The following is a 25388-nucleotide window of genomic DNA, read 5'->3' on the forward strand; positions in this document are numbered from 1 at the left end:
CATAGGTGCATCTGTGGGAGATTTTTCTCCTTTTCCCACATTCTTCAAAAGCCATATAATAGATAACCAATAAATGTTGAAATGTGGACTCCAATTGAAAATGCTTTTGGGTGGGAGGATCCAAAATGGCCTAGTAGATATATGCTGTGCTTACTTCCTCCCATGATCACATTAAAAGTACAACTAAATTATAGAACAATCCATCTGGAGAACTATCTGAAGTCTAGCTGAATAGAAGTTCAATAAGTGGGTATATAAAGAAGAAGCTATGTCGAGACTGGTAGGAGGGGTGGAGATGTGAAACAGGCTAGTCCTACACCTGTGTGTGGTGGTTGATAATCAGTAAAAATATCTTGGCTGTGGAGGTTCCCTTCCTGGAGAAGTGAGGGACCCCAGCCCCACACTGAGTTCCCCACTGCAGTAACAGTGCCAGGAGGAGGAGCTCCCACACCATCTGGCTGTGAAAAACAGCAGAGATTCTGACCATCTGGGTGAGACAGAACACTGCAGGAAATCCAGATGTCTTCTTAAAAAGCATGCATACAGACTACTTATTCACAGGCCCTCACCCTGGGCTCTGGCAAGGGTATAAATACTCAGCAGGAGTCAGAGACATACAGGATGAGACTGAGTTGTGTGGCTTCAGGGCAAAGACTGGAAAGACAGTCACCATTTTCCCTGTATAGAATCTTCCTCCTGTGCAGCCAACAGGTGGTTGCCATATTTCCTGTGTTGAGCCCTCTCCCTCAATCCACCCTGGTAATTCCCAGGGACCCTGCCCTACCTAACTTGTGCAATGTGGGGATATATTTTTTGACTAGCAGCTAGCCTCATTTGCATTGCCCTCTTTCTTGGACACTCTTTGGGGTTTGCTCTCCCCAGGCAGGTGGCAGCTGGCCTCCATGTGCTCTGACTTTTGCTGAGAAGCTCCAGCTCAGCACTGGCACCAAACAAGAATCTACATTAGCCTGGTGAACACCACTCTTCCCACACTGTTGACACCCTGAGACCCTGCTCACCCAACTTGCAGACTGAATGAGGCTCTACCAGTGGCAGAGCCTTACAGAAGCTGGCAGATGGCAGCAGGACTCTTGGTGTCCTGGGCTTTTTGCAGAACTACCTCAGGGCTGGTATTGCTGGAAGCTATCCTCAGTTTACAGCGTTGCTTCTCCCACATGCCTCCAGGTACAGAACAGGAGCGACCAACCATGGATTACTTTGTAGTTCCTATCAAGTAACGTCTTGCTGGTTACAGACAGTGGCTGATGTGGCTCTGCAATGGAGCCCCAGCAAGAGGACCCAGAACTAATATACATGGAGGTCGGCTTTGGACCACAGCAGAGCTCCACCTAATTAGCTCCATAAGCAGAAAACCCAAGGGTGGTCTCAAAAGACACCAGAGACTACTGGGGTAATCTGGCTCCATGGGTAAAGCTCCCCTCACAGCAGCCCATAAGCTGTGAGTGTGGCCAAATGCCATAGCCAGTCAGCTTGAGGGTAAGTTCCACCCACCGATGTGCCAATAACAATCAAGGATCAACTATAACAGGAGGGCACACACAACCCACACAAGGGACACTCACGGAACACCCAGTGCAGATGACCAGAGAGACTGCACCACTGGGCTCCACAGGACACTTGATACACAAGGACACTCTACGAAGACTGCGAGGCATAGTAGCTATACCTAATATAAAGAAACATACACAGAGAGGCAGCCAAAATAAGGAAACAAAAAATCTGTCATAAATGAAAGAACAAGAAAAACTTAAGAAAAAGAACTAAATGAAATGGAGGCAAGCAACCTACCAGATACAGAGCTCAAAACAACGATTATGGAATGCTAAATGAACTTAGGGAAAGAATAGATAAAATCAGTGAGAACTTCAACAAACAGATAGTAAGCATAAAAAAGGACATTGAAACCATAAAAATGAACCAGTCAGAAATGAAGAATATAATAACTGAAATGAAGAATGTACTAGAAGGAATCAGCAACAGACTACAGGAAGCAGAAGACCAAATCAGCAATTTGGAAGACAAAGTAGCAGAAAAGACACAATTATAACAGCAAAAAGAAAAAAGAATCACAAAACAATGAGGATAGTTTAAGAGGCCTCTGGGGCAACATCAAACATAACAACATTCCTGTTATAGGGGTACCAAAAGCAGAAGAGAGAAAGCAAGAGCTTGAAAACCTATTTGATGAAATAATGACTGAAAACTTTTCTAACCTGGTGAAGGAAATAGACATACAAGTCCAGGAAGTGCAGAGTTCTAAACAAGATGAACCCAAAGAGGCCCATACTAAGAGACATTATAATTAAAGTGACAAAAGTTAAAGACAAAGAGAATCTTAAAAGCAGCAAAAGAAAAGGCAACTAGTTTCTTATAATGGAGCTCTCATAAGGCTGTCAGTTGGTTTCTCAACAGAAATTTTGCAGGCCAGAAGTGATGGGCATGAAATATTCAAAATGAAAAAAAAGTAAGGACCTACAACCAACACTACTATACTCAACAAGGCTATCATTTAAAATTGAAGGAGAGATAAAAAGCTACCCAGACAAGGAAAAGCTAAAGGAGTTCTTCACCACCAGACCAGTTTTACAAGAAATGATCAAGGGACTTCTTTAAGAATAAGAAGGAGGGGAAAATATTATAAAGATCAATAATAAAATGGCAGTTATAGATCTATCAATAACTAATTTAAATGTAAATGGATTAAATGCTCCAATCAAAAGTCATGGGTAGCTGAATGGATAAGAAAACAAGACCCATGCAAATATTGTCTACAAGAGTCCCACTTCAGATTGAAAGACACACAAAGCCTGAAAGAAAAGGGATGGAAAAAGATATTCAAGAGAATAAAAATGAAAAAAAAAAAGCTGGGGTGCCAATACTTACATCAGACAAAATAGATTTTAAAACAAATATCTCTATTACGAGAGACAAAGAGGGATGTTACATAATGATAACAGGGTCAATACAATGAGAAGATATAATCCTTGTAAACATTTATGCACCTAACATAGGAGCACATAAATATTATATATAAAGCAAATATTGACTGACATAAGGGAGAGATCAGCAGTAATACAGTCATAGTAGGGAACTTTAACACCCTATTGACACCAGTGGACAGATCTTCCAGACAGAAAACCAACAATGAAACAGCAGCCTTAAATGACACACTAAACGAGATGGATTTAATTGATATTTTAAGAGCATTTCTCCCCAAATATAAATTCTTTTCGAGAGCATATGGAACATTTTTAAAGATAGATTACATGTTAGATCACAAAATAAGTCTCAATAAATTTTAAAAGACTGAAATCATATCAAGTATCTTCTCTGACCACAATGGTATGAAACTAGAAATCAATTACAAGAAAAAAAATGAAACACACAAATACACATGGAGGCTAAATAACATGCTACTGAATAATCAATGGTTAAACAATGAGATCAAGAGAAAAATTCAAAGATACCTTGAGGCAAATGAAAATGAAAACACAATGAGCCCAAATCTGTGGGAAACAGAAAAAGCAGTCCTCAGAGGGAAATTCACAGCAACACAGGTCTAGGTCAAGAAACAAGAAAATTTTCAAATAAAAAATGTAAGCGTACATTTAAAGGAACTAGAAAAAAAACCCCAGTAAACAAAGCCTAAAGTGAGTAGGGTAGAAATAATAAAGATCATACTGGAAAATAGATGAAAGAGAGTCTAAAAAAACAATTCAAGTGATTAATGAAATCAAGAGCTGGTTCTTTCACAAGATAAACAGAATAATTGGGTAAACTTTAACCAAACTCATCAAAAAAAAAAAAAGAGAGAGGACCCAAATAAATAAAATCAGAAATGAAAGAGAAGTAACAATAAACACCACAGAAATATGTAGGCTTGTGAGAAAATATTACAAGCAATTATATGCCAAGAAAATGAACAATCTGGAAGAAATGCATAAATTCCTAGAAACATAAAATCATCCAAGACTGAATTAAGAGGAAACAGAAAATCCAAACCAGCTGATTACTACTAATGACGTCAAATCAGTAATCAAGAAATTCCCAACAAAGAGAAGTCCTGGATCAGATGGTTTCAAGAGATGAATTTTGCCTAACATTCAAAGAAGAATTAACACTAAACCTTCTCAGACTATTTCAAAAATTTCAAGAAGCAGGAAAGCTCCCAAGCTCATTTTTGAGGCCACCGTTAACATGATTCCAAAACAATACAAAGACATTACAAAAGAAAAAAAAAAAGAAAAGAAAATTATAGGCTTATATTCCTGATGAATGTAAATGCAAAAATCCTCAACAAAATATTGGCAAACTGAATTCAGCAATACATTAAAAAGATCATACACCATGATCAAGTGGGATTTATTTCTGGGATGCAAATTTAGTTCAATACCTGCAAATCAATTATCCCCTGAACTATTTTCAGTGAGGGTATGACCAAGTATCTGGAGAAGAAATCAAGCATCATAGTTGTCTTCTAATATTTCTAGGGGTCTGAAGGCAGAGGGAATTTTGGAATTGCATTTTTCTCCCAGTGCTAATTTTTCTTTTTACGGATCCATGCAATAATATTTATTCATGTTTATATTGTTGCAAGTTTAAATGAATGCTCTTTTTCTCTAGGTTTCTTTTTACACCTTTTTTTTAACTTTCTGGGGTGATGAAAATATTTTTTAATTGAAGTTTATTGGGGTGACAATTATTAGCAAAGTTACATAGATTTCAGGTGTACAATTCTGTAATACATAATCTATATATCACATTGTGTGTTCACCACCCAGAGTCAGTTCGCTTTCTATCACCATATATTTGATCCCCTTTACCCACATCTACCAGGCCCCACTTCCCTTACCCTCTGGTAACCACTAAACTATTGTCTGTGTCTGTGAGTTTTGTTTCTTCATTTGTTTTTCTTCTTCCTTTGTTATTTTCAGTTTCATATACCACGTATCAGTGAAATATGGTTCTCAGCTTTTTCTGTCTGACTTATTTCGCTTAGCATTATAATCTCTACATCCATCCATGTTGTTGCAAATGGCACAATTTCATCTTTTCTTATGGCAGAATAGTATTCCATTGTGTATATGTGCCACAACTTATTTATCCAATCTTCTAACATCGAAGGACACTTTGGTTGTTTCCATGTCTTGGCCAAGATAAATAAAGCAGCAATGAACACTGATGCACATATATCTTCACTGATAAATGTTTTCAGATTTTTTGGGTAGATACCCAAGAGAGGGATTGCTGGGTCATATGGTAATTCTATTTTTAATTTTTTGAGGAAAAAATTAAAAATCTCCACACTGCCTTCCATTACAGCTGTAATACTCTGCATTCCCACCAACAGTGTATGAGGGTTGCTTTTTCTCCACAGCCTCTCCAACACTTGTTATTATTTGTCTCATTGATGATAACCATTCTAACTGGTGTGAGGTGATATCTCATTGTGGTTTTATTTGCATTTCTCTGATGATTAGTGATGTTCAGCATCTTTTCATATGTCTATTGGCCATCTGTATGTCCTCTATGGAGAAATGTCTATTCAAGTCCTCTGCCCATTTTTCTAATTGGATTTTGTTGTTGTTGTTGTTGATTGTATGAGTTCGTTATATATTTTGGATATTAGCCCCTTATCACAGGCATTGCTTGCAAACATCTTTGTCCATTCAGTTGGTTGCCTTCAGTGCTACTTTTTAAGATGAATTTGTATCAGGTTAAATTTTCAAAACCTAGTGGAGAATTGAATATTTCAGTGCAGCTTTCCAAATCATAGTGGCATTTCTCTGGGCAATGACAATAAAGCTGTTGACTTGTTTCTTAGTCTGGGTGTCTCCACCTCTGGTTGGGACACTTAGTTTTGGAGTTGTTGTCTAAGGAAATCAGTTTTCAACTCAAGAGGGTTGTTGGTAATATTTCAGAAGTCTCTCCCAGCTGCATGCATTTTGCTCCCTCCCTTTCTCATTTTCCTGATGGAATAGGCCCCTCTGTGCTAATGAGTTTATGTGATTTGTAAGATCACAGCTAAGGATAACTCAGAAAATGAGAGAAACAAAGGAATCATTTTAACTCTTTCACTGCATTAATTGATTCCAAGTTTTTTTTTCAATGTGTCAGAAATACACACAAAAAACAAAAAGTTGATATTTTGACTATTTCGTGCTTCTAATAATAACAATTTGAGCTGCTTTGGATATAGAAGACATTATTTTTATGTATAAAAATTTTGGATATATTCATTTGGATATATCCAACTGTTACAGCAAAAGGGTTAGAATACCACCATTTTAATGGCATACTTACCTGGGACGACTAAAAATGTCTGCAGTGCAATTAGAAAGGAATTTTATTTTATTTATTTCTTTCTCTTAGGGAAAATCTATAGGACTGTCCTCAGGCTGTTTTATGGTATTATTATTTGGGTCCTTGTGCTTTTAGTATGAAACAAAATGAGTTTATGTAATTTTTGTGAATGTTGAATGTGATCTTGTTTTCTCCTAAAGTTCAGAAAGCATGCAGAGTTCCCCAATTTTTTCATATGTGGAGGAGTTATTATTCTTAAAATTGCCTTGAGATTACTGAGGATTGAGGGGAAAGTGACATGTTATAGCAGTTAAGTCCCTGGGTGAAAGATAATGTGTTCTTGCTGGCTGCTTTCTCTAATCTGTGGGGCTCAAAGAGGGTGGAGCAGACACATAGAGAGGACAAATAGCTTCAAGACCAATTAATTGTACTCCCCTGTGTTATATTAATACAGAGCTTACCCTTTGTTAGGTTCACATAACATTTTAGTACAGGCAAGCTAAACGAGTTGATTTTTTCTATACTGCTTACTTCCACACTTTGATCATCAAATTTTGTTTGCTGTCCTTAAGAACTTTCCTATAGAGTCCTAATGCTGTTACCAGCAACCAATTGGGGAAAAAGAAAAAGTGGCACATGGATATTAAAAAATGATTTGCGCTTCCTTATATCTAGAAGTATCCAGCTCCTTCTCTAATCAGATTTTCAAAACAGCTCCACTTCCATACAAATTACTCATTGGCTATAAAGATCACTAGGAATTGGTGAGCATGAGAAACTGCAAGCCAATTAAAATGTGGAAATAGCTTCACTCAAAACTGACTGTTGATTCAAATTGACTCCAGTAATATGATGCTCTGTAATAAAACCATCATTGAATGGATTAGTAGATGCTTTCCTGATTTTTGAGAAAGACATAAAACGTGAGGGGTCTGGGGTCTGGGTGTGGGGACAATGACTATTTGGTCACACTTTCGAGCCTTTATGCTAATAAATCTTCCCAGAGATCTTCCTTTTCCTGCAATATGGATGAGTGGCTTTTGAAAGCTTAATGGGAATTGATGCTATCTATCAAATCCACTTAAAGCATACCTTCCTATTTTCTAATTGTTGAAGGAAAAATGCTTTCCATTGGAACAAGTATCTCGTATCAGAAGGTCTGTCTGGTGTCTTGATACCCTAAGTGGTCAATTATTTCATTTAGCAATTTGATGCCTATTGGGATGGTGAACATAAGGTCTGTTGAAGTTTATAGCAAACCAGATTTTCATGGAGCTGATTATGTGCTGACTACTCAGCAGATGGAAATCCCTGGCTTCCTTCCCTGAAATGTGTGAGCAATTTGACAGGGACAGGAGATTATTTCCAGATAAACTTCTGGTACTGTCATAGTAGTGACAGTCAAGGCCAGGTTAGTTTCAGAGGGTCTTTGTATCATTTTGATACTGCCAATACTGGGACCCTCTCCCTAGTTGTAGATTGTTCAACAGGGTAGACGTGAGATAGGGACATCGAAAGCCAATGAGAATTTTTGAAAGGTCCCAGAACTAACCCTTTCTCCTTCAGAAAATGAAAAGTTTTTAGTTAATTGTTATAATTTCAAAAAACACACTTCTCCTTGTTTCCCATAAAATAATTGGACAAATCTCATGATACTACATGTCGAAATATATTTCTTACTGATTTCTTAAAACAAGTTGGTTTGTAAACAATATCTCTTTACTCTATACCTTTGAGGAAAAGTCAGTAATTATACCTGCCATCCAATAACTTGATTAGTGGTTGGAGAGAGTGACTAAATATTTCCTCTTTACCTGCTACACAAGTGGGTTTTAGAACCAGTTGCAGTGATTAAAGTAGCAGGCAGTGATAATGCATAGAAGGGGTCTATTTTCTAATGGAAACCACCATGTTTTCCCAGTTGGGGCAACTGAAAAAACATTTGAGTTCTTAAACACTCTATTGGTAGCCTTTCTTATAGTCTAGTTGCTACAGAACAAAGATCCTGATAGTTTGTGGGAAAATGTTCTCTTCATTATATTATCCTTCTATAATTTGCTGCTTCTATATCCCTTATCTTTCCTCTTGAGAGTGTTTATGTAGGGTTACTAACTTTTGCTAGTCAACAACTTGCTGTTTCCCCACTAAGATTTGACCTATAGAAGGGAGAGTTAAAGGGGAGGGGGATAAGTCTACTCAGGAAATTAAAACAGTTATCAGCTTCCTTGAAAATTAAGTTATTAGCATGTACATGAATACTTCAAACAACTGTAATACATTTCCATAGAAAACCAATGTCTAAAATTGAATATGTAATTTTATAGTCAATCACTCCTCAGTCTCAGACAGAGTCAATTACCTAACTTCTGTGAACTTCTGAGACATAAAATCACTGCTTTTGTACAAATGAGAAGGCAGAATAGATATTATTTAGTTCAATTGCCTCATTATTCAAGTAAGGGTACCGAGGCTGACAGAAGTTAAATGACTTGCCCAAGGACAAACAAACACTTTGTGGCAGGGTTGAGATTCAAACGTGGAGGTTCAAGCTTAGAGCTCTTGACATGCTACTTATTATGTCACATAAGAGTCTTAGTTCTAAAGGATAATAAATTAGGTCACCAACCAAAGAGTGTTGTTTATTAGATGCTCTGCCTTGATAACATTCCCACCCTTCCCCAACCCTCCCTTGAAGGCATTGTGAATTTGCCTTTGTGTGAAGATGATAAAATAAAAATAAGCAGGCCCAATTAACTGCAAAGAACTTACTCTGAAAAATTCTTTTGTTGATCCGGAGTCCAGGGTCCCATATGCGATTTCAGTCTGCTTAGCTAAGTCTTCAGCACTCTCTATGGGAGAAACCATCCTCTCCACAGTCAGAAAAGCAGCAAGATTGGCAGTATAGGAAGAAATTATGATCAGGGTGAAGAACCACCAAACCCCTCCAACAATGCGCCCGGAGAGTGACCTACAAAACAAAACAAAGACCAATCCAGACCCAGAGAGGCCAGATTTCAGTTTAAGAAATATTTATCTTGATTTCTGGAAGTAAGGGTGCTTTCAATGTAGTTTATGAAGGAGGGAAGTAAATGATGTCAGGGAATTAACACATCAAACAAAAGTAACATATTAACAACACCCCATGTAATGATGGTGATTCGTGCATAATGCTCTTCAGGCCTATGCAGGTTTCAAAGCAGGATTTCATTTTTAATCACAAGAAAAATGTCTTTTTTGTACCAGCTCCACCTCACACATAGTAATTTTACTTATCAGATTATTTTCCTGTGAGCTTTGCTGGACACACTTGTGGAAGACTGCTCCATTTCCTTTAAAGCAAGTGGTTCTCAGCTTTGCTTGCACAGTAGAATAACCTGAAATATTTTTTTAAAAAACCTCACACTCAGGCCCATACAAGACCAGTTAACTCAGAACCTGGAAGGTTGGACCTAGACATATGTATTTTTTAAAGCTTGCCAGGTGATTACAGTGTGCAGTCAAGGTTGAGGTCCACTGATGTAAGGTGATGTCATGGGAGAAATAGTCACAAACATTTACATATTTGAAGAGAAATGGGTAGATGCTGGTGAGTACTTATCACTTTGAGTTTAATGCATTTAATGAAGGCATTGCCATTTTGAAGAGTTGGTCACCCATGGGGCAAGGAGCCATAAGGTAATATTTATTATTATCTTTATATAGCCACTGGGGCTCAGGAGCTTAGCTGCAGAAATCCAAACTCTTCCCTTTTACTAAGAATTAACACACAGGGCAGGCCTCAACTGAAGTAGAAAACTACCCGTATAATAGGATTTGAGTGACACTAAAAGGTTTGTCTTCTCCCCACCCCACCCCAATAACCAAATAAACAAAACCACTCTTATCAGCTTATCATAGAAGTGCTTACTATTGGGATTACCCTCTGCATTTTCTTTAGGAGGCTTGGTCAAAATGTAACACTTGACTTCAACAGCACCCATTATCACTTTATTCTGGATTGCTCTATCCAATTAATAGTGAATGGGACAAAAGATAGGTAAGTTTTAATAAGGGAAATTTTTGTTCTTAAATGTAACTATGAATTGACATTACCTGGGGTGTTTGTTAAAGATTCAGAATAGCTGAGTGGTCAAGAATCTGCATTCCTTTTTAAAATTTATTTTTAAATTATAGTTGACATATGATATTTTATTAGTTTCAGCTGGACATGATAGTGATTATAATATTATTGACTATATTCCCTATACTATACTTCACATCCCTGTGACTTTTTCACCGGTGCCCCTACACTTTAAGCATCACTGGTAATTGCAGTGGTCTGCAAACCCAATTGTTTTTCTACATTAGTGATTCTCAACTCTACCTGCACATCAATATCATCTAGGGAGCTGGAGTGAAAATAAAGCAAAACAACAAAAAACCATGCCTAGGTTCCACCCCATATCAATTAAATCAGAATCTCAGGGGGTTGAGCCTAAACAGAAGAATTATAAAGCTCTGGTGCAGCCAGGATTGAAAGTTTTGGTCCTACATCAGAAGTACTACTCAGGGAGAAGGTCTATGGGAAGTTAGGGGGCAGTGTGAGAGCATTGAATACTCAGTGATGTCTAATGGCTTGTACTGGGGAAACTTCATCTCTTTCACAATGTTGCTGAAGGCTGGCTTTGTCTGCAGAAATAAATATCTGGTCCCTAGGTTTTATAAAACATTGCCACATTATTCCTATGGTGCTTCTGCTCTGTGGCGGAGCTCCATGCTGGTTAGGCTGTGTTCTCTAATGCCCAGAAAAGCTCATAGGAAAAGGACTTAGTCTGCCATAAAGTCAAGAATAGGTGTAGGACTTTGGCACATCTCCAGGCTATGTGGGAAGAGGGTAGTTCTGGGTTGTAATATGGCATATCAAGCTATTTTTTGCACTTGCATTTTACCACTTTGAAGCAAATTTAAATTCCTGTGCCCCAAAATAATATTTTATTAGCCTCTGGAAAATTCAGTTGCTTAAGATTTTATACTTTGATCAAATAATTTTGGCAGGTGTTTCAATAGTGTTCTTTACTGATTAACTATAACAAAACTACTTGATTTTTTTTAAAGTCTGTAAATCCTATATGTCCCTGGATGCTTAAAACAACCCTTATTTATTCCTGAACATACTAACTTTTAGCTTTTCAGATGTGAAAAATCTTCTTTGCATCAAATTTTTCTAGTAGTTTTACTCCCTCAGGATCTCAACTGGGAGCATTTCCCTTTTAATCAGAAGAGGTAAAAACATCTGGATGAGTCAGAAAGACTGTCACACTTCCAAATGCTAAAAGTTTACACAATACTTAAATTATGAATTTGGACCTTTCGTAGTCTTCCTTCATTGTTGCCATATACATTTAATTTATTCTTGACTGATCTGACTTTGGAAGTAATTTAATGTACAAAAAAATTAATGCTCCAAAATAGTATTCATAATAATAGGATAATACAAATGATTCAATAATAACTAACGCTTATAGAGCACTTCCTATATGCCAGATACCTAATTGCTTTCTATGTGTCAACTCGTTTAATCCCTATGGTTAGGTACTATTTTACAGATAAGAAAGTGGAGGTATTTTTCAGATAAAGAAATTGAGACACAGAGAGGAAAAATAAGAAATAAATAATCTATACTTATACAATAGGAAAGAAATGGCCACATTTTTGTAGTACAAAATACTCATAATTTGTATAAGAAAATCAAGAATGGTGTGTAAGTTATAGAAGGTGCAATTTTCCTACAAACACTGAGAAATATAATTGCAGAAAAACCAAACATGTTTGGATAATTTTTGTTTATTATCTTTTGTTCATTTGGAATGAAACTGTGAATGCCATTCTTATTTGGAATAGTGGGGTTTTACTGAGAGCAAGGGGAAAATTGATTTTGGCGTATTTCCAGAATCATGGTTTGGTATGGAAAAGGATGTATTCTGCTGCTGTAAATACTAATAGTAGTTTATGCATTGTCTGCTTGAAATGTGAAGAAAAATACAGTGATTTATGGAAATTACACTTGAGCCATTTTACTGAGCCTAATGGACTATGGCTGTGTCTGTGTGATCTAAAATAAAGCCTGCATATCACAATCTGGTTATTTTGGCCACCATAAGAGCTGACTCAATCATGTGTTTGATCTGTATGACTTAGCTGAGATTGGCTGTTGACATAATAAATAAACCCAAATAAAAATAAACTGAAATGCAAAATGGTCACTTTTGTGGCCTCTTCATCTATATGGCTATTGACTTTGGTAATTATGCAGTTAATATTATGCTATACTTATGAGCATGGATAATTTTGGTAAGTATCTAAATAGAAATAGTACAATAGTATCAAGAATTCTCAGCATAGATGGAAGAAGAAGCTTCCTTGGAATCAGTGTTGGTACACAAAGTTGCATTCAACATTTTCCACTCAAGACACTAGTTTTGACAAGAGTATTGGTGGAATTTCTACCACTTTCATCCCTTGTATGCATTGATGCCTAAATCCTTTCACTGAGAAAAAGTGCAGTGAAACTTATAGGGAAGAAGCTCTCTAAGAATTTTTACATTTCCCTTTTTTCATTAGTGAAACTATAGCCATTCAAACCCACATTTCACATGGAGGCTATGTAAAAAGTAACTGATGGGTCAGCTCCATGACATTTTTAAAGGATCTATTAAAACAAGACAAGACTTTATAGTTTAGTTAAAAAGAACTGTAATTTTCCAGTATTTTTACCTCTGTTAATGCAGCTTTAATATGTTTAATATTCATTTCAAATAGTTTTGTTGCAAAAGACGTATTTTTAGGTTAGCATAATAAAATGACTGTAAAATGCTGAACATTTAGTATTTATAAAAATGCATTTTAAGGAGCGTATCATGCCTTTTGAAGAAATGTAAGAGAAGGTGTGAAGTTAGTGAAAGTAAATTAGCAACAAGAGAAAAACAGACATAAAAATACTGTGAAATAACATACATGCTCTTGTTATCTGTAATCGTAAGAAACTAGAGTTTCTGAGTTAATAATAAAGTGTATTTTATGACACCTGAAACGATAATAAAAGTGAGCAATGTGCTATAACCTTCATCCTGTAAGTAAATTTTAAAATCTGCACTTTACTAGCTTCACAAGATGAAGAGCTGACATTGCAAACTGCTTCTATTTTGCACAAACTATCATTCCATGTTTCCCCACTTTTTTCTTTCAAAGTATGCATCATTTCTACACTCCATTCAATGGTGTGTCTATGACAGATTTTTAAAAAATGTGCAGAATCAATCTTTGGCTCTTATAGTCTTTTCTAATGGGAATAAGTAACCATCTCCTAAAGACTTAAAACTATGGCTTTCAGCCAGAAAAGTCATGAAATGGTTATAATAAAAACCCTGCTATTAAATCATTAATTTATTACCACACCACTATTGCTTGAAGTGAATTTGCAGTAGCATGAAGACATTGGCCATACATCAGGAAAGGAAAAGACAGTGCTTAAAATGAAGCCAAAATATCCTGTTGTCTTTGATTTCATTCATTTTATACTCTTCATATCTTTTATTATTGGGCACATACTTTTAATTTTAAATGAGTAACTATGTGTCAACTAACTTGGAAAAGTACTCTGCCCTCTCCTCCAAAATATTTAATATCTTGAAAACAACAGGAGAGTACTGCCTTTGGAATAATATGCACACAGTAATCAGGTTCATTTAGTGTGTTTTCTCCATTTCTCTCAGTTTTAATTCCCCCAACCCTCACCTCTTCAATTTGGCTAAGGCTTCAGGTGTCCCTGCATCTTCAGAGAAAGTCAGCAGGGGGAGCATTTGTCTGGAGTGACTTGGACTAAGGACTGCTTAATAGTTCTATCAAAGTTTTCCAAATGAAATAAATTTTAGATTAAAAAATATGCAACCTGATGTCAATATCAGTAAGACGTCATGGAATAATACAATCAAAATATTTGGAAGTGTTATAATGTTTAAGAAAAGTACTATATGGATTCAATAATTAATGTTGGTTATTTCTCATCAGAAATCAGATGTTTGGTACTGACTCAAATTTCAGCTGTATTCCTACAGAATATTAGGGACTAAAATGCAAATGCAGTATTAACTATTAGTATTTGTGAAACTAGGATGGTTAAGAGCAGCCCATTTAAAGATGATAATAGCTAACATTTATTGAGAACCTACTAGACTCCAGGCACTGTGCTTTACATTTTACACACAAAGAATTGGGTTTAGCAAGGGTTAATAACCTGCCCCAGGTTAAACTACTGCTAAGCAGGCTGTCAATCTAGTGAGACTAATTAATGAGGCTAATTCCGGCACTCCCATACTTAAAAATTATGCTTTCTCCATCTGGCTACATCCACTGCCTATCTCTTCATCTCCCACTCAGGGGGAAGAGGGTTGAATGTAATTTCATATCTTCTTATCTTGACTCCTCCCAAACAACCAGTTCATACATGGATATAACCTCAGCTTATTACATTGATTGCCTTCTCTAAAGGTGGTTCAACCTCCAGCTGAATTGTTCACTCTGAACAACTGAGGTAGTTAAAAATATCAGACCTAATATTGACCGACACTTTAAGCTTCTAGTTACAGTCAGTAGCCTTATTTAATGGAAGTGAAATGATGCTCAGTTTTCCTCATGTCTTACTGCTGATTTCCTAGATATTTTTTTCACTTTGAGTGAACACAGGCTCAGCAGTATTTTAAACGTTCAGTGCCTACTTTCTTTAACAACAAGGACAAAGGCAATTTCATCAAAGGCTTGTGGACTGGGAAACAGCTCTTGGGCTTGAACATGAGGAAAAGAATGGAACAAGTAATGCACCTGGAGGTTGGTAGTGAGATGCAGTGAGTGATAATGGAAACAATTCTACTGCTGGCTCTTAAAATATCTATGACATTGGGTTCCATCACATTATTTCTTTGGGTATTGTTACTTTGTCTATGATAAAGAAAAATGCAACATGAAGTGGAAAGAGCATGGGTTTTGGAGTTGAAGTTAGGTTTGAACACTGGCGTTGCCATTAGCTGTGTGCCTGGCAAATTATTTAACCTGAGCGTCACCTTCTTCAACTTAAAAATAAGTATAGGAATTACATTAAAGAAATGGCAGTTTCAGAAGTGCCTCTTGAGGTGTCCCCTGGAATTTACAATAAATTGAGCAGCTATAATTCCACAAATGACTCCCTGTGTGGCACACAGGCAAGCCTAAGAGACATGCAATTGGAATCATCTAAAGGTGGGCAAATTGGGTGAGCAGGGGAGCAAAGAAGGAGAACGTGCAAGGCGAAAGCCATGGGCTGCAGGCCGTAGGACTCAGACTGGAGCTCAGCTCTCCCTGCAGTTCTGAGCTTACCACAGTCATGGGAGAGGAAAGAATTTGGACTGCTAGCACTCCCTTATGGCCCAAAGTCCAGCCAGAGGATCAGCATATAACACGGTTGAACTGAACACTTACGGCAGAGGCCTTGGAGCAAAAACTGAGGGAAGAAGTGTGAGAATAGTGGTTGAAGCCCTCACTGCTAAGCAGAGGATGGAAGACATAGGCAGGGAGTCTGACCAACCCCTCCGTACTCTCCCAGAGCTTGCACAACCCCCACCATCCCAGTGCTAGAAGCAGAACCATAGCAGTGTCAGATAAAAAGAACAGCATACTTACAGCACTGAGCACTGTGGCCCTGCAGCCACAAACTCACAGCATAAATAATTCTGGTGAAAGGAAAGGGACTGTAGAGGTAAGAAAAATGGGTGGTTGCAGTCGCCATTGCTCAGAGCCATCTTTCAAAACCCAACCTGCCTACACCCCCATATAGGTGGGCAGATCCTTGCAGGGGTAATCAGAGCAACTGAAATACAAAGGCTTTAAATCTGGTTGCAGAAAGAGCTTTGGGAATTCAGAACCTCTCCACATCCACCCCTGGTGGTGCCCTGAAACCCAGGTGACTTGCTCACAGAAGAGAAGCCTGCCTTCCTGGGAACACCACCATCATGTGAGATGCCAGAACAGTGCAAGAGAAAATGTAACACTACAGCATGAGAGAGAATAAAAGGCTCAGCAGGAGAGAAAATAAAACATTCCACCAACACCTACTGGAAAGCAAAAGAAAGACATCTTCCTAACAACCTGTTGCAGAACCCACTCCTGTAGATGCCTAGGGAGAGGAGTTATAATTCATTAATTGCCAAGAATAACCAAGGTAACAAGGCAACTCAGAAAGAAAATGAAAATTCTCTAGAAAATGAACTTAAAGACATGAAAATATGTGATGTAAATGACAGAGAATTCCAGATTACAATTCTTAAAAAACTCAACAAGATTCAAGAAAATACAGAAAGGCAATTTAATGAACTCAGAAACACAAAGAACAAAATGAACACTTTACCAGACAGACTGACATTTTTTAAAAAAGAACAAAATAGAAGTTCTGGAGTGAATAACTCAATAAAACAAATGAAGAATGAAATAGTCAGCTTAGGTAATAGAGCTGACCAGATGGAGGAAAGAATCAGTGGCATCGAAGATAGAAATCTGGAAATCACACAGATGGAAGAAGAGAGACGAGAGTTAAAAGGAATGGAAGAACTCTACAAGAAATTTCTGACTCCATCAGAAAGAGCAACATAGCAATAATGGGCATATCAGAAGGAGAAGAAAAAAAGAAGGGAACAGAGAGTATATCCAAACAAATAGTCGATGAGAACTTCCCAAACTAGGGGAAAGAACTGGATTCTTGAATCCAAGAAGCAACTAGAACACTGAATTACCTCAATCATAACAGGCCTATTCCAAGGCACATTGTATTGAAACTGTCAAAAATTAATGACAGGGCCGGCCGAGTGGCGCAATAGTTAAGAACTGGCTTGGGACGCCAGAGGGCCCCAGTTCGGATCCCACATATGAGGGCCAGTGACACTGCCCTCCACAGCTAAGATGATGAACAACAGCTCAACCTGGAGCTGGGCTGCCGTGAGTCGCCTGCGATGGCGTAGGCTGCAGCCCCTGCTGCAGTGGGTTGCCATGGGCTACCGTATGTAGCCAGCAGCCAGCGTGAGCGGCCAGCAGCTGCAGTGAGCGGCCGTCCAGAAGACGGCGACTGATCTGCCTCGCCGGGGAAGAGTGCAATGATGGTGCCAACATGGGCCAGGGAAGCAATGTCCTCCGCAACTAGACTGAAGAACAAAACGACAGCAACTTCTCTGTTCCCCTTCCCCCAATTCCCCAGCACTGTTCCCATCCCCCCAATTCCCCAATAAAAATCTAAAAAAAAAATTAATGACAAAGAAGGAATCCTTAAGGCAGCCATGGAAAAAAAGATGGTAACCAACAAAGGAAACCCCATTAGATTATCATCAGATTGTTCAGCAGAAACTCTGCAAGCCAGGTGAGAGTGGAATCAAATATTCAAACTATTGAAAGAGAGAAATTATCAGCCAAGAATAATATACCCAGGAAAGATATGCTTCAGATATGAAGGAGAAATAAAGACATTTCCAGATGTACAGAAGCTGAAGGAATTTCCTAACACACAACTTGCATTACAACAAATACTGAAGGAGGCTATTCAACCTGAAACAAAAAAAGCAAAATAATATAAAACCACAAGTAGTATTATAAACAGACAGACAAAAGCAGGAAATTGCAACCCCTACATCAAAAAAGACACTATAGACATAACCATAACATACCGGCTAAAGAAGAGAACAAAAACATTTAAAAAAATAGGAAAAAGACAACTTGCTACTGCAGCACAGAAATCAACTCACAGCGTAAATAGCAATAATTTGTGACTACAAAAACATAAAAGGGGAGAGAGTAAATGTTTGAACTGACAAAGGGGAATGGAGAAAGGAAGCATGCTGAAGAAAATGGAATACCCTAAATATGAAACTTTCTTTTACATAAACTTAATGTGAACCACTCACAAAAAAAATCCAGGACTGAAATATATAACATAAAAAAACAGAAAAAAAACAGAAGGAAAAATCATAGCATATCACCACACTGAAATAACACACAGCAACAAAAAGGCAAAACAAACAAAGAAACAAACAAACAAAAACAATGGAGACACTGTCCTAATAGAAAACAAAATATAAAATGATAGTAAATCCACATATATAAATAATCACCCTAAATGTAACTACACTGAGCTCATCAATAAAAAGGCACAAAGTAGAATATTTGATCAAAAAACTATACCCAACCATCTGTTGCCTCAAAGAGACACATCTCAGCTACAGGGACAAATATACACTCAAAGTGCAAGGGTGGAAATTGACACTCCATGCAAATGGTATTCAGAGAAAAGCAGGTGTAGTCATATTTATATCAGATGAAACAGGCTTCAGGATATAAAAGGTAACAAGAGACAAAGATGAATATTTCATAATTTTAAAGGGCACTATACAACGAGAAGATGTAACAGTATCAACCAATATTTATGCCCCAATCAGGGAGCACCGAAAAATATGAAGAAACTACTAACAAAACTAAAGGGATACATTGACCGAAACACAATTATACTAGGGGACGTAAGTACATCATTGACAGCTATGAATACATCTTCCAAACAGAAAATAAATAAAGCCCTAAGTGACACGTTAGATAAAATGGACATAATTGACATTTATAGAGTACTTCATCCTAGAACATCACACTATACATTGTTTTATAGTGTACATGAAACATTATAAAGGATAGACCATATATTGGGACATAAAACTAAGTAAATTTTAAAAGATTGCAATTATACCAAGCATAGTTTCTGATAAAAAACGCTATGAAATTGGCTATCAACTGCGAAATGAAAGCAGGAAAAACCACAAATACGTGGAGATTAAACAACACGCTTTTAAAGAATGACTGGGTCAAAGAAGAAATAAGAGGAGAGATCAAAAGATACATAGAAACAAATGAAAATGAAAATACATTCTATCAAAATTATTGGGATGCAGCAAAAGCAGTAGGAAGAGGGAAATTTATATCATTACAGGCCTATCTCAGGAATGAAAAAAATCCCAGATAAAAAACCTCATGCTACATGTCAAAGGACTAGAAAAAGAACATATGAAACCCAAAGTCAGCAGAAGGAAGGAAATAATAAAAATCAGAGCAGAACTAAATGAAATAGAGAACAAAAAGACAATAGAAAAAATTATGCAACAAAGAGCTTGTTCTTTGAAAAGATAAATAAAATTGACAAACCCTTGGCTAGACTCACTAAGATAAAAAGAGAAAAGACACAGATAAACAATATCAGAAGCGAAAGATGGGTAGTTACCATGGATGCCACACAAACACAAAGGGTCATCCAAGGATACTATGAAGGACTATATGCCACCAAATTAAATAACCTAGAACAAACCATTAAGTTCTCAGAAACATAAAGCCTTCCTAGACTGAATCATGAAGAGCTGGAGAATCTAAATAGACTGATCAACAGTAAAGAAATTGAATCAGTTATCCAAAACCTTTCCCAAACCCAAAGTCAAGGACCAGATGGCTTCACTAGTGAATTCTACGAAACATTCAAAGAGCATCTAATACCTGTCCTACTCAATCTTCCAAAAAATTGAAGAAAAGACAATAACCCTTAACTCATTTCATGAGGCCAACATTACCATGATATCAAAATGTGATAAGCCTAGCACAAAAAAACAAAATTATAGACCAATATCTCCGATGGACGCAGATGCAAAAACCCACAAAAAATTATAGCAAATCAAAGAAAACACTGCATTAAAAAGATTACACATTGCAACCAAGTGGGGATCATCACAGAAGCACAGAGATGGTTGAACATACACAAATCAAAATGATACACCACTTAAACAAAAGAAAAATAAAAAGTCATATGATTATGTCAATAGATGCAGAAAAAGCATTTGACAAGATACATCATTCATTTATGATTAAAATACTTAATAGAAGTATAGAAGGAAAATACCTGAATGAAATAAAGGCCATATATGACAAACCCTCAGCTAATATAACTAACAGTGAAAAAATGAATCCCTTCGCTCTGCATTCAGAAATGAGACAGGGTTGCCCCTATCACCACTGCTTTTCAACATAGTATTGGAAGTCCTAGCTAGAGAAATCAAGCCAGAGAAAGGAATAAAAGCCATTCAAATTGGGAGTGAAGAAGTTAGATGGTCACTTTTTTCAGATGATATAACTCTCTATATAGAAAACCCTAAAGATGTCACCACAAAGCTATTAGAAACAATAAACAAATACAGTAAAGTTTCTGGCTACAAAATCAATGTGCAAAAATCCATTGCATACCTATAAACTCCCAATGAAATCTCAGATGAAGAAATTTTAAAAAATATGTTGCAATTGCAACAAAAAGAATAAAATACCTAGGAATAAACTTAACCAAGGATGTGAAAGACCTATACACTGAAAACTATAAGACATTTTTAAAAAAGATTGAGGAAGACGCAAAGAAATGGAAAGACATTCTATTTTCATGGATTGGAGGAATCAGTATAGTTAAAATAGCCATATTACCCACAGCAATATATAGATTTAATGCAATCCTCATCAAAATCCCAATGGCATTTTTTAAAGTAATAGAACAAAAAATTATCAGATTTGTATGGAATCACAAAAGACCCCAAATAGTCAAAGCAATCCTAAGTAAAAATAACAATGCTGGAGGTATCACACTCCCTGACCTCATCTTGTACTACAGGGCAACAATAATCAAAACAGTATGGTATTGGCAGAAAAACAGACACACAGACCAATGGAATAGAATGGAGAACACAGAAATAATCCCACAACAATATGGACAGGTAATTTTCGACAAAGCAGCCCAAAATACACATTGTAGAAGACAGCTTCTTCAATAAATGATGCTGGGAGAACTAGAAAGCCACAAGCAAAGGCATGAAACTAGAGTGTTACCTGTCTCCATGTACCAAAATTAATTCAAAATGGATCAAAGACCTTAACATAAGACCTAAAGCAATAAACTGCATAGAAGAAAACATTGGTACTGAACTTAAGGAATTTGGGTTCAAAGAGGGTTTTATGAATTTGGCTTCAAAGGCAGGGGAAGTAAAAACTAAAATAAATGAATGGGACTATATCAAAGTAAAAAGTTTTTGCACAGAAAGGGCAACCATTGCCAAAATAAAGAGGCAACCAACTAAATGTGAGAAGATATTTGCAAACAATACCTCTGATAATGGGCTAATATCTAAATACATAAGAAACTCATACAACTTAACAACACAAAAGTCAAATAATCCAATTAAAGAGTGGGCAGAAGACATGAATAAACATTTATCCATAGAGGACATACAGATGGCCAATAGACATTTGAAAAGATGCTGAACATCATTAATCATCAGAAAAATGCAAATAAAAATGCAATGAGATATCACCTGACACCAGTTAGAATGGCTATCATCTATAAGACAAATAATAACAAGTGTTGGAGAGGCTGTGGAGGAAATGGAACCCTCATACACTGCTGGTGGGAATGCAGATTGGTGCAGCTGCTATGGAAGGAGGTGTGGACGTTCCTCAAAAAATTAGGAATAGAATTACCATATGACCCAGCAATCTCTTTCCTGGGTATTTACCCCCAAATTTTGAGAACATGTATTCATAAAGATATGTGTGCTCTGATGTTAATTGCAGCTTTATTTACATTGGCCAAGATATGGAAATAACCAAAGTGTCCTTCCATAGATAATTGGATAAAGAATATGTGGTATATATGAGGTTAGACAATTAAGTTCATGAACTCATCCTAGAAACACTGCTACATAGCTCGTTGCTGAATATCACTATGATCACCGTCAAAGTATTCCACTTGGTAAGCTATGTACCTACTCCAGTGCCTAGTCCACCCTTCAAAGCAATTTTGGAGCTCTTTTTCTGGCCGTCAGAGCTATTGTCATATTACCCTTGATGACCTGAATGCCATCACAATGTCTTCCTTCCAATATTTCCTTTATCTTCAGGTAAAGAAATAATTCATTTGGGGCAAGATCAGGTGAGTAGGGAGGGTGTTCCAATAGTTATTTGTTTCCTGGCTAAAAAGTCCCTCACAAACAGTTCCGTGTGATCTGGTGCATTGTGACACAAGAGCCATGAATTGTTGGTGAAAAGTTCAGGTGGTTTTCATGTAACTTTTTCATGCAGGCCTTTCAGCACTTATAAATAGTCAACTTGGTTAAATGTTTGTACAGTTGGCATAAATTCATAATTAAAATCTCTCTGATACAAAAAAAGGTTAGCAACATTGTTGCAACAAGTTAGCAAACATAATTGTCTGATCTCATATACACAACGGAATGCTATTCTGCCATAAGAAAAGATGAAATAGTGCCATTTGCGACAACATGGACAGATCTTGAGATTATTAAGTTAAATGAAATAAGTCACACAGAAAAAGTTGAGAAACATATGATTTCACTGATATGCGAGATATAAAACTCAGGAACACAGGAACAAGACAAACAAAGAAACAAAAACTCATCGATACAGACAATAGTTTAGTGGGTACCAGAGGGCAAGAGGGAAGGGGAGTGGTAGATGAGAATAAACAGGGTCAAATATATGGTGATGGAAGAACTGACTCTGGGTGGTGAACACACAATATGATATATAGATGATATATTACAGAATTGTACACTTGAAATCTATGTAATTTTACTAACCATTGTCACTCCAATAGACTTTCATTTAATTTAAGAAATAAGTGTAGTGCCCATACTTCAGATGTGTTTTGAGGATTAAAATACACATGATAATGCACGTAAAGTGCTCATACATGGTGGGATCTCAGTGAAGGTTGTTGTCCCTCTGCCCTCAGTAAATGAGATCAGTTGTGTTTATTTATCCCTGACATTTCCTCCTGTTATCATATTTTATAATTCTATTTTAAAATGGTTTCTTGTAATCCCTTGAATTGCTTTAAAATTTAGAAAAGTGAGTGTACAATGAATGCTCACATTTCAAGTGTGGCCATTAGAAAAGAAGTAAAGTATAATGTTGCTGTTTGCTGTCAAAGGGACCATGAATCTTAGATTGCGAATATGTTATTATCAGGAATTTCTAAATATGTTAATAGAGAAGCACATTTCGATGAGGTTTTCTATTATACAATTGAGCACAAATATAAAACCAACAGAGCTCTGAAGACAAGGATAAATATTTCCTTCTTATTGGTATATGTATATCAATGAATAACATTTTATCAAGAAGCTAAAAGATTTAATTGCTTTTGAAGGACCCAAAAGACAGTATTGAAGAAGGGATCACCCATATGGTAGAAAGTGTAGAGTTCATAAAGGTAATAATATATTACTTGAAAGTACAATAAAGATAGTACTTGTTACTCTAGATCAGTATTAGTCCATAGGCTGTGTGCCGTATTGAGTTGCAACCAGTATTTTTAAAAAAGAAGAAAAGAAGAAACAGAATAGAAACTATCAAAGTACATAGCACATTGTAAGGGTAATGTCTGGTAAAACTTTTGTTATATACATATATGTCTACTGAGTCATGATGCATAGTTTCTTACTGAGGGCCATGGTAAAAAATTTGAAAGTCATTGCTCTGTATGACAGCATCTAGGGCAGTATAACATAACCTGTATCTAAGAAAAAATCATTTGGAATATTTCATTGCCACACAAGAGGTACAGCTTAAATTGTGCTACAAAAAAAATCTGTACAGCTTGTCATTTTCAGATCATCATCTTTAAGTTATTACCTAATAAAGCAAAGCAATATGCATAAATACTTTTAAAAACAAATGAATTTTTGAGTCCTGTTTAAGTAGGCAGGGTAGTATGCAGCACTGCAGAGGGGATATCAAAAATTTAGTTTTGAAAATTCACTCACAGGAGCCAATAAAATCTCCAGCCTTAATGAGTCTTTAGCATTGTCTCAATACAGATTACCAGCCATGTTAAAAATCTTTCAATTATGGGATCATTCAGAAACTCTAGTCTTTTGAAGTGAACATTTAAAAAACGGGAAAAGAAACTAGCAAAACAAATGAACTCACAGATGATATCACAAAATGACACACATTTAAGTACAAGTGGAACAGGAGTGAAATAATTTGGAGAATCTAACCAACCAGATAGACGGTGACAAAAAAATATTTGATTTAGATAAATGAGGCTTGCCCCATGTTATGCTAAAAGCTGCTGGTGCTGCTGAAGATGGTTACCAGTGAGTTATACTGCAAATCTTCATTTTAAATGTTCTGTGATCCAAGTGGATAATCTCAAAATGAAGAATATACATTAAAAACATGGTCGGTGACCTTCTTTTTTATATTAGTTTCCGCTGTACAAAGCAATGTAACAGACATGTACACCCTTCACAAAGTTATAAACCCCCCCCCTGCCAGATCTTCTAACCCTCTGATATCGAATATAGCTGTGGATTCATATAATGTGGCCTTTTGTGTCTGGCTTCTTTCACTTAGTATGCAATGTTTTCAAAGTTGATCCATGTTGTAGCATGTGTCAGTGGTCTGTTCTTAATTGCTGTATAGTATTCCATTATGTGTATATGTATATATGTATATATACATATATATATATATCACATTTTGATTATCCATTCACTTTTTGATGGACATTTGTGTTATTTCCACTTTTTGGCTCCTATAAATAAAGCTTTTATAAACACTTGTGTATAAATCTTTATGTGAATATGTTTTCTTTTCTCTTAGGTAAATAAATAAGCATGGAATTGCTGTGTCATATCTTAAGTGTACGTCTAACTACAAGAAACGGCTGAACCACTTTCCAATTTGGCTGTAGCATTTTGCATTCGCACTATTAATGGATAAGAGCTACATTTATTCCACATCCTCACCACCACTTGGAATTGTCTGTGTTTTTCATTATAGCCATTCTAGAGGATGTATAGAGGTTATCTCATTGTGATTTTAATTTGCATTTCCTTAATGACTAATGATGTTGATCATCTTTCCATGTGATTGCTAGCCATTTGTACATCTTCTTTGGGGAAGTGTCTATTCAAATCTCT

At 36.6% G+C, this 25388-nt stretch overlaps 1 protein-coding gene across 7 annotated transcripts in view; it reads right to left on the bottom strand.

Annotated features, from left to right (window-relative positions):
* GRIA3 (glutamate ionotropic receptor AMPA type subunit 3) overlaps positions 1 to 25388 on the bottom strand; it is a 483327-nt gene that overhangs the window by 81403 nt on the left and 376536 nt on the right. For all 7 annotated transcript variants that reach the window (XM_019657922.1, XM_019657921.1, XM_019657923.1 and 4 more), the window contains one exon: positions 9094 to 9292. In XM_019657922.1, the coding sequence (XP_019513467.1) occupies positions 9094 to 9292 (199 nt within the window). The remainder of the gene's footprint in view (positions 1 to 9093; positions 9293 to 25388) is intronic.

The sequence above is a fragment of the Hipposideros armiger genome, unplaced genomic scaffold (assembly GCF_001890085.2).
Source record: "Hipposideros armiger isolate ML-2016 unplaced genomic scaffold, ASM189008v1 scaffold_281, whole genome shotgun sequence".
Classification (NCBI taxonomy): domain Eukaryota; kingdom Metazoa; phylum Chordata; class Mammalia; order Chiroptera; family Hipposideridae; genus Hipposideros; species Hipposideros armiger.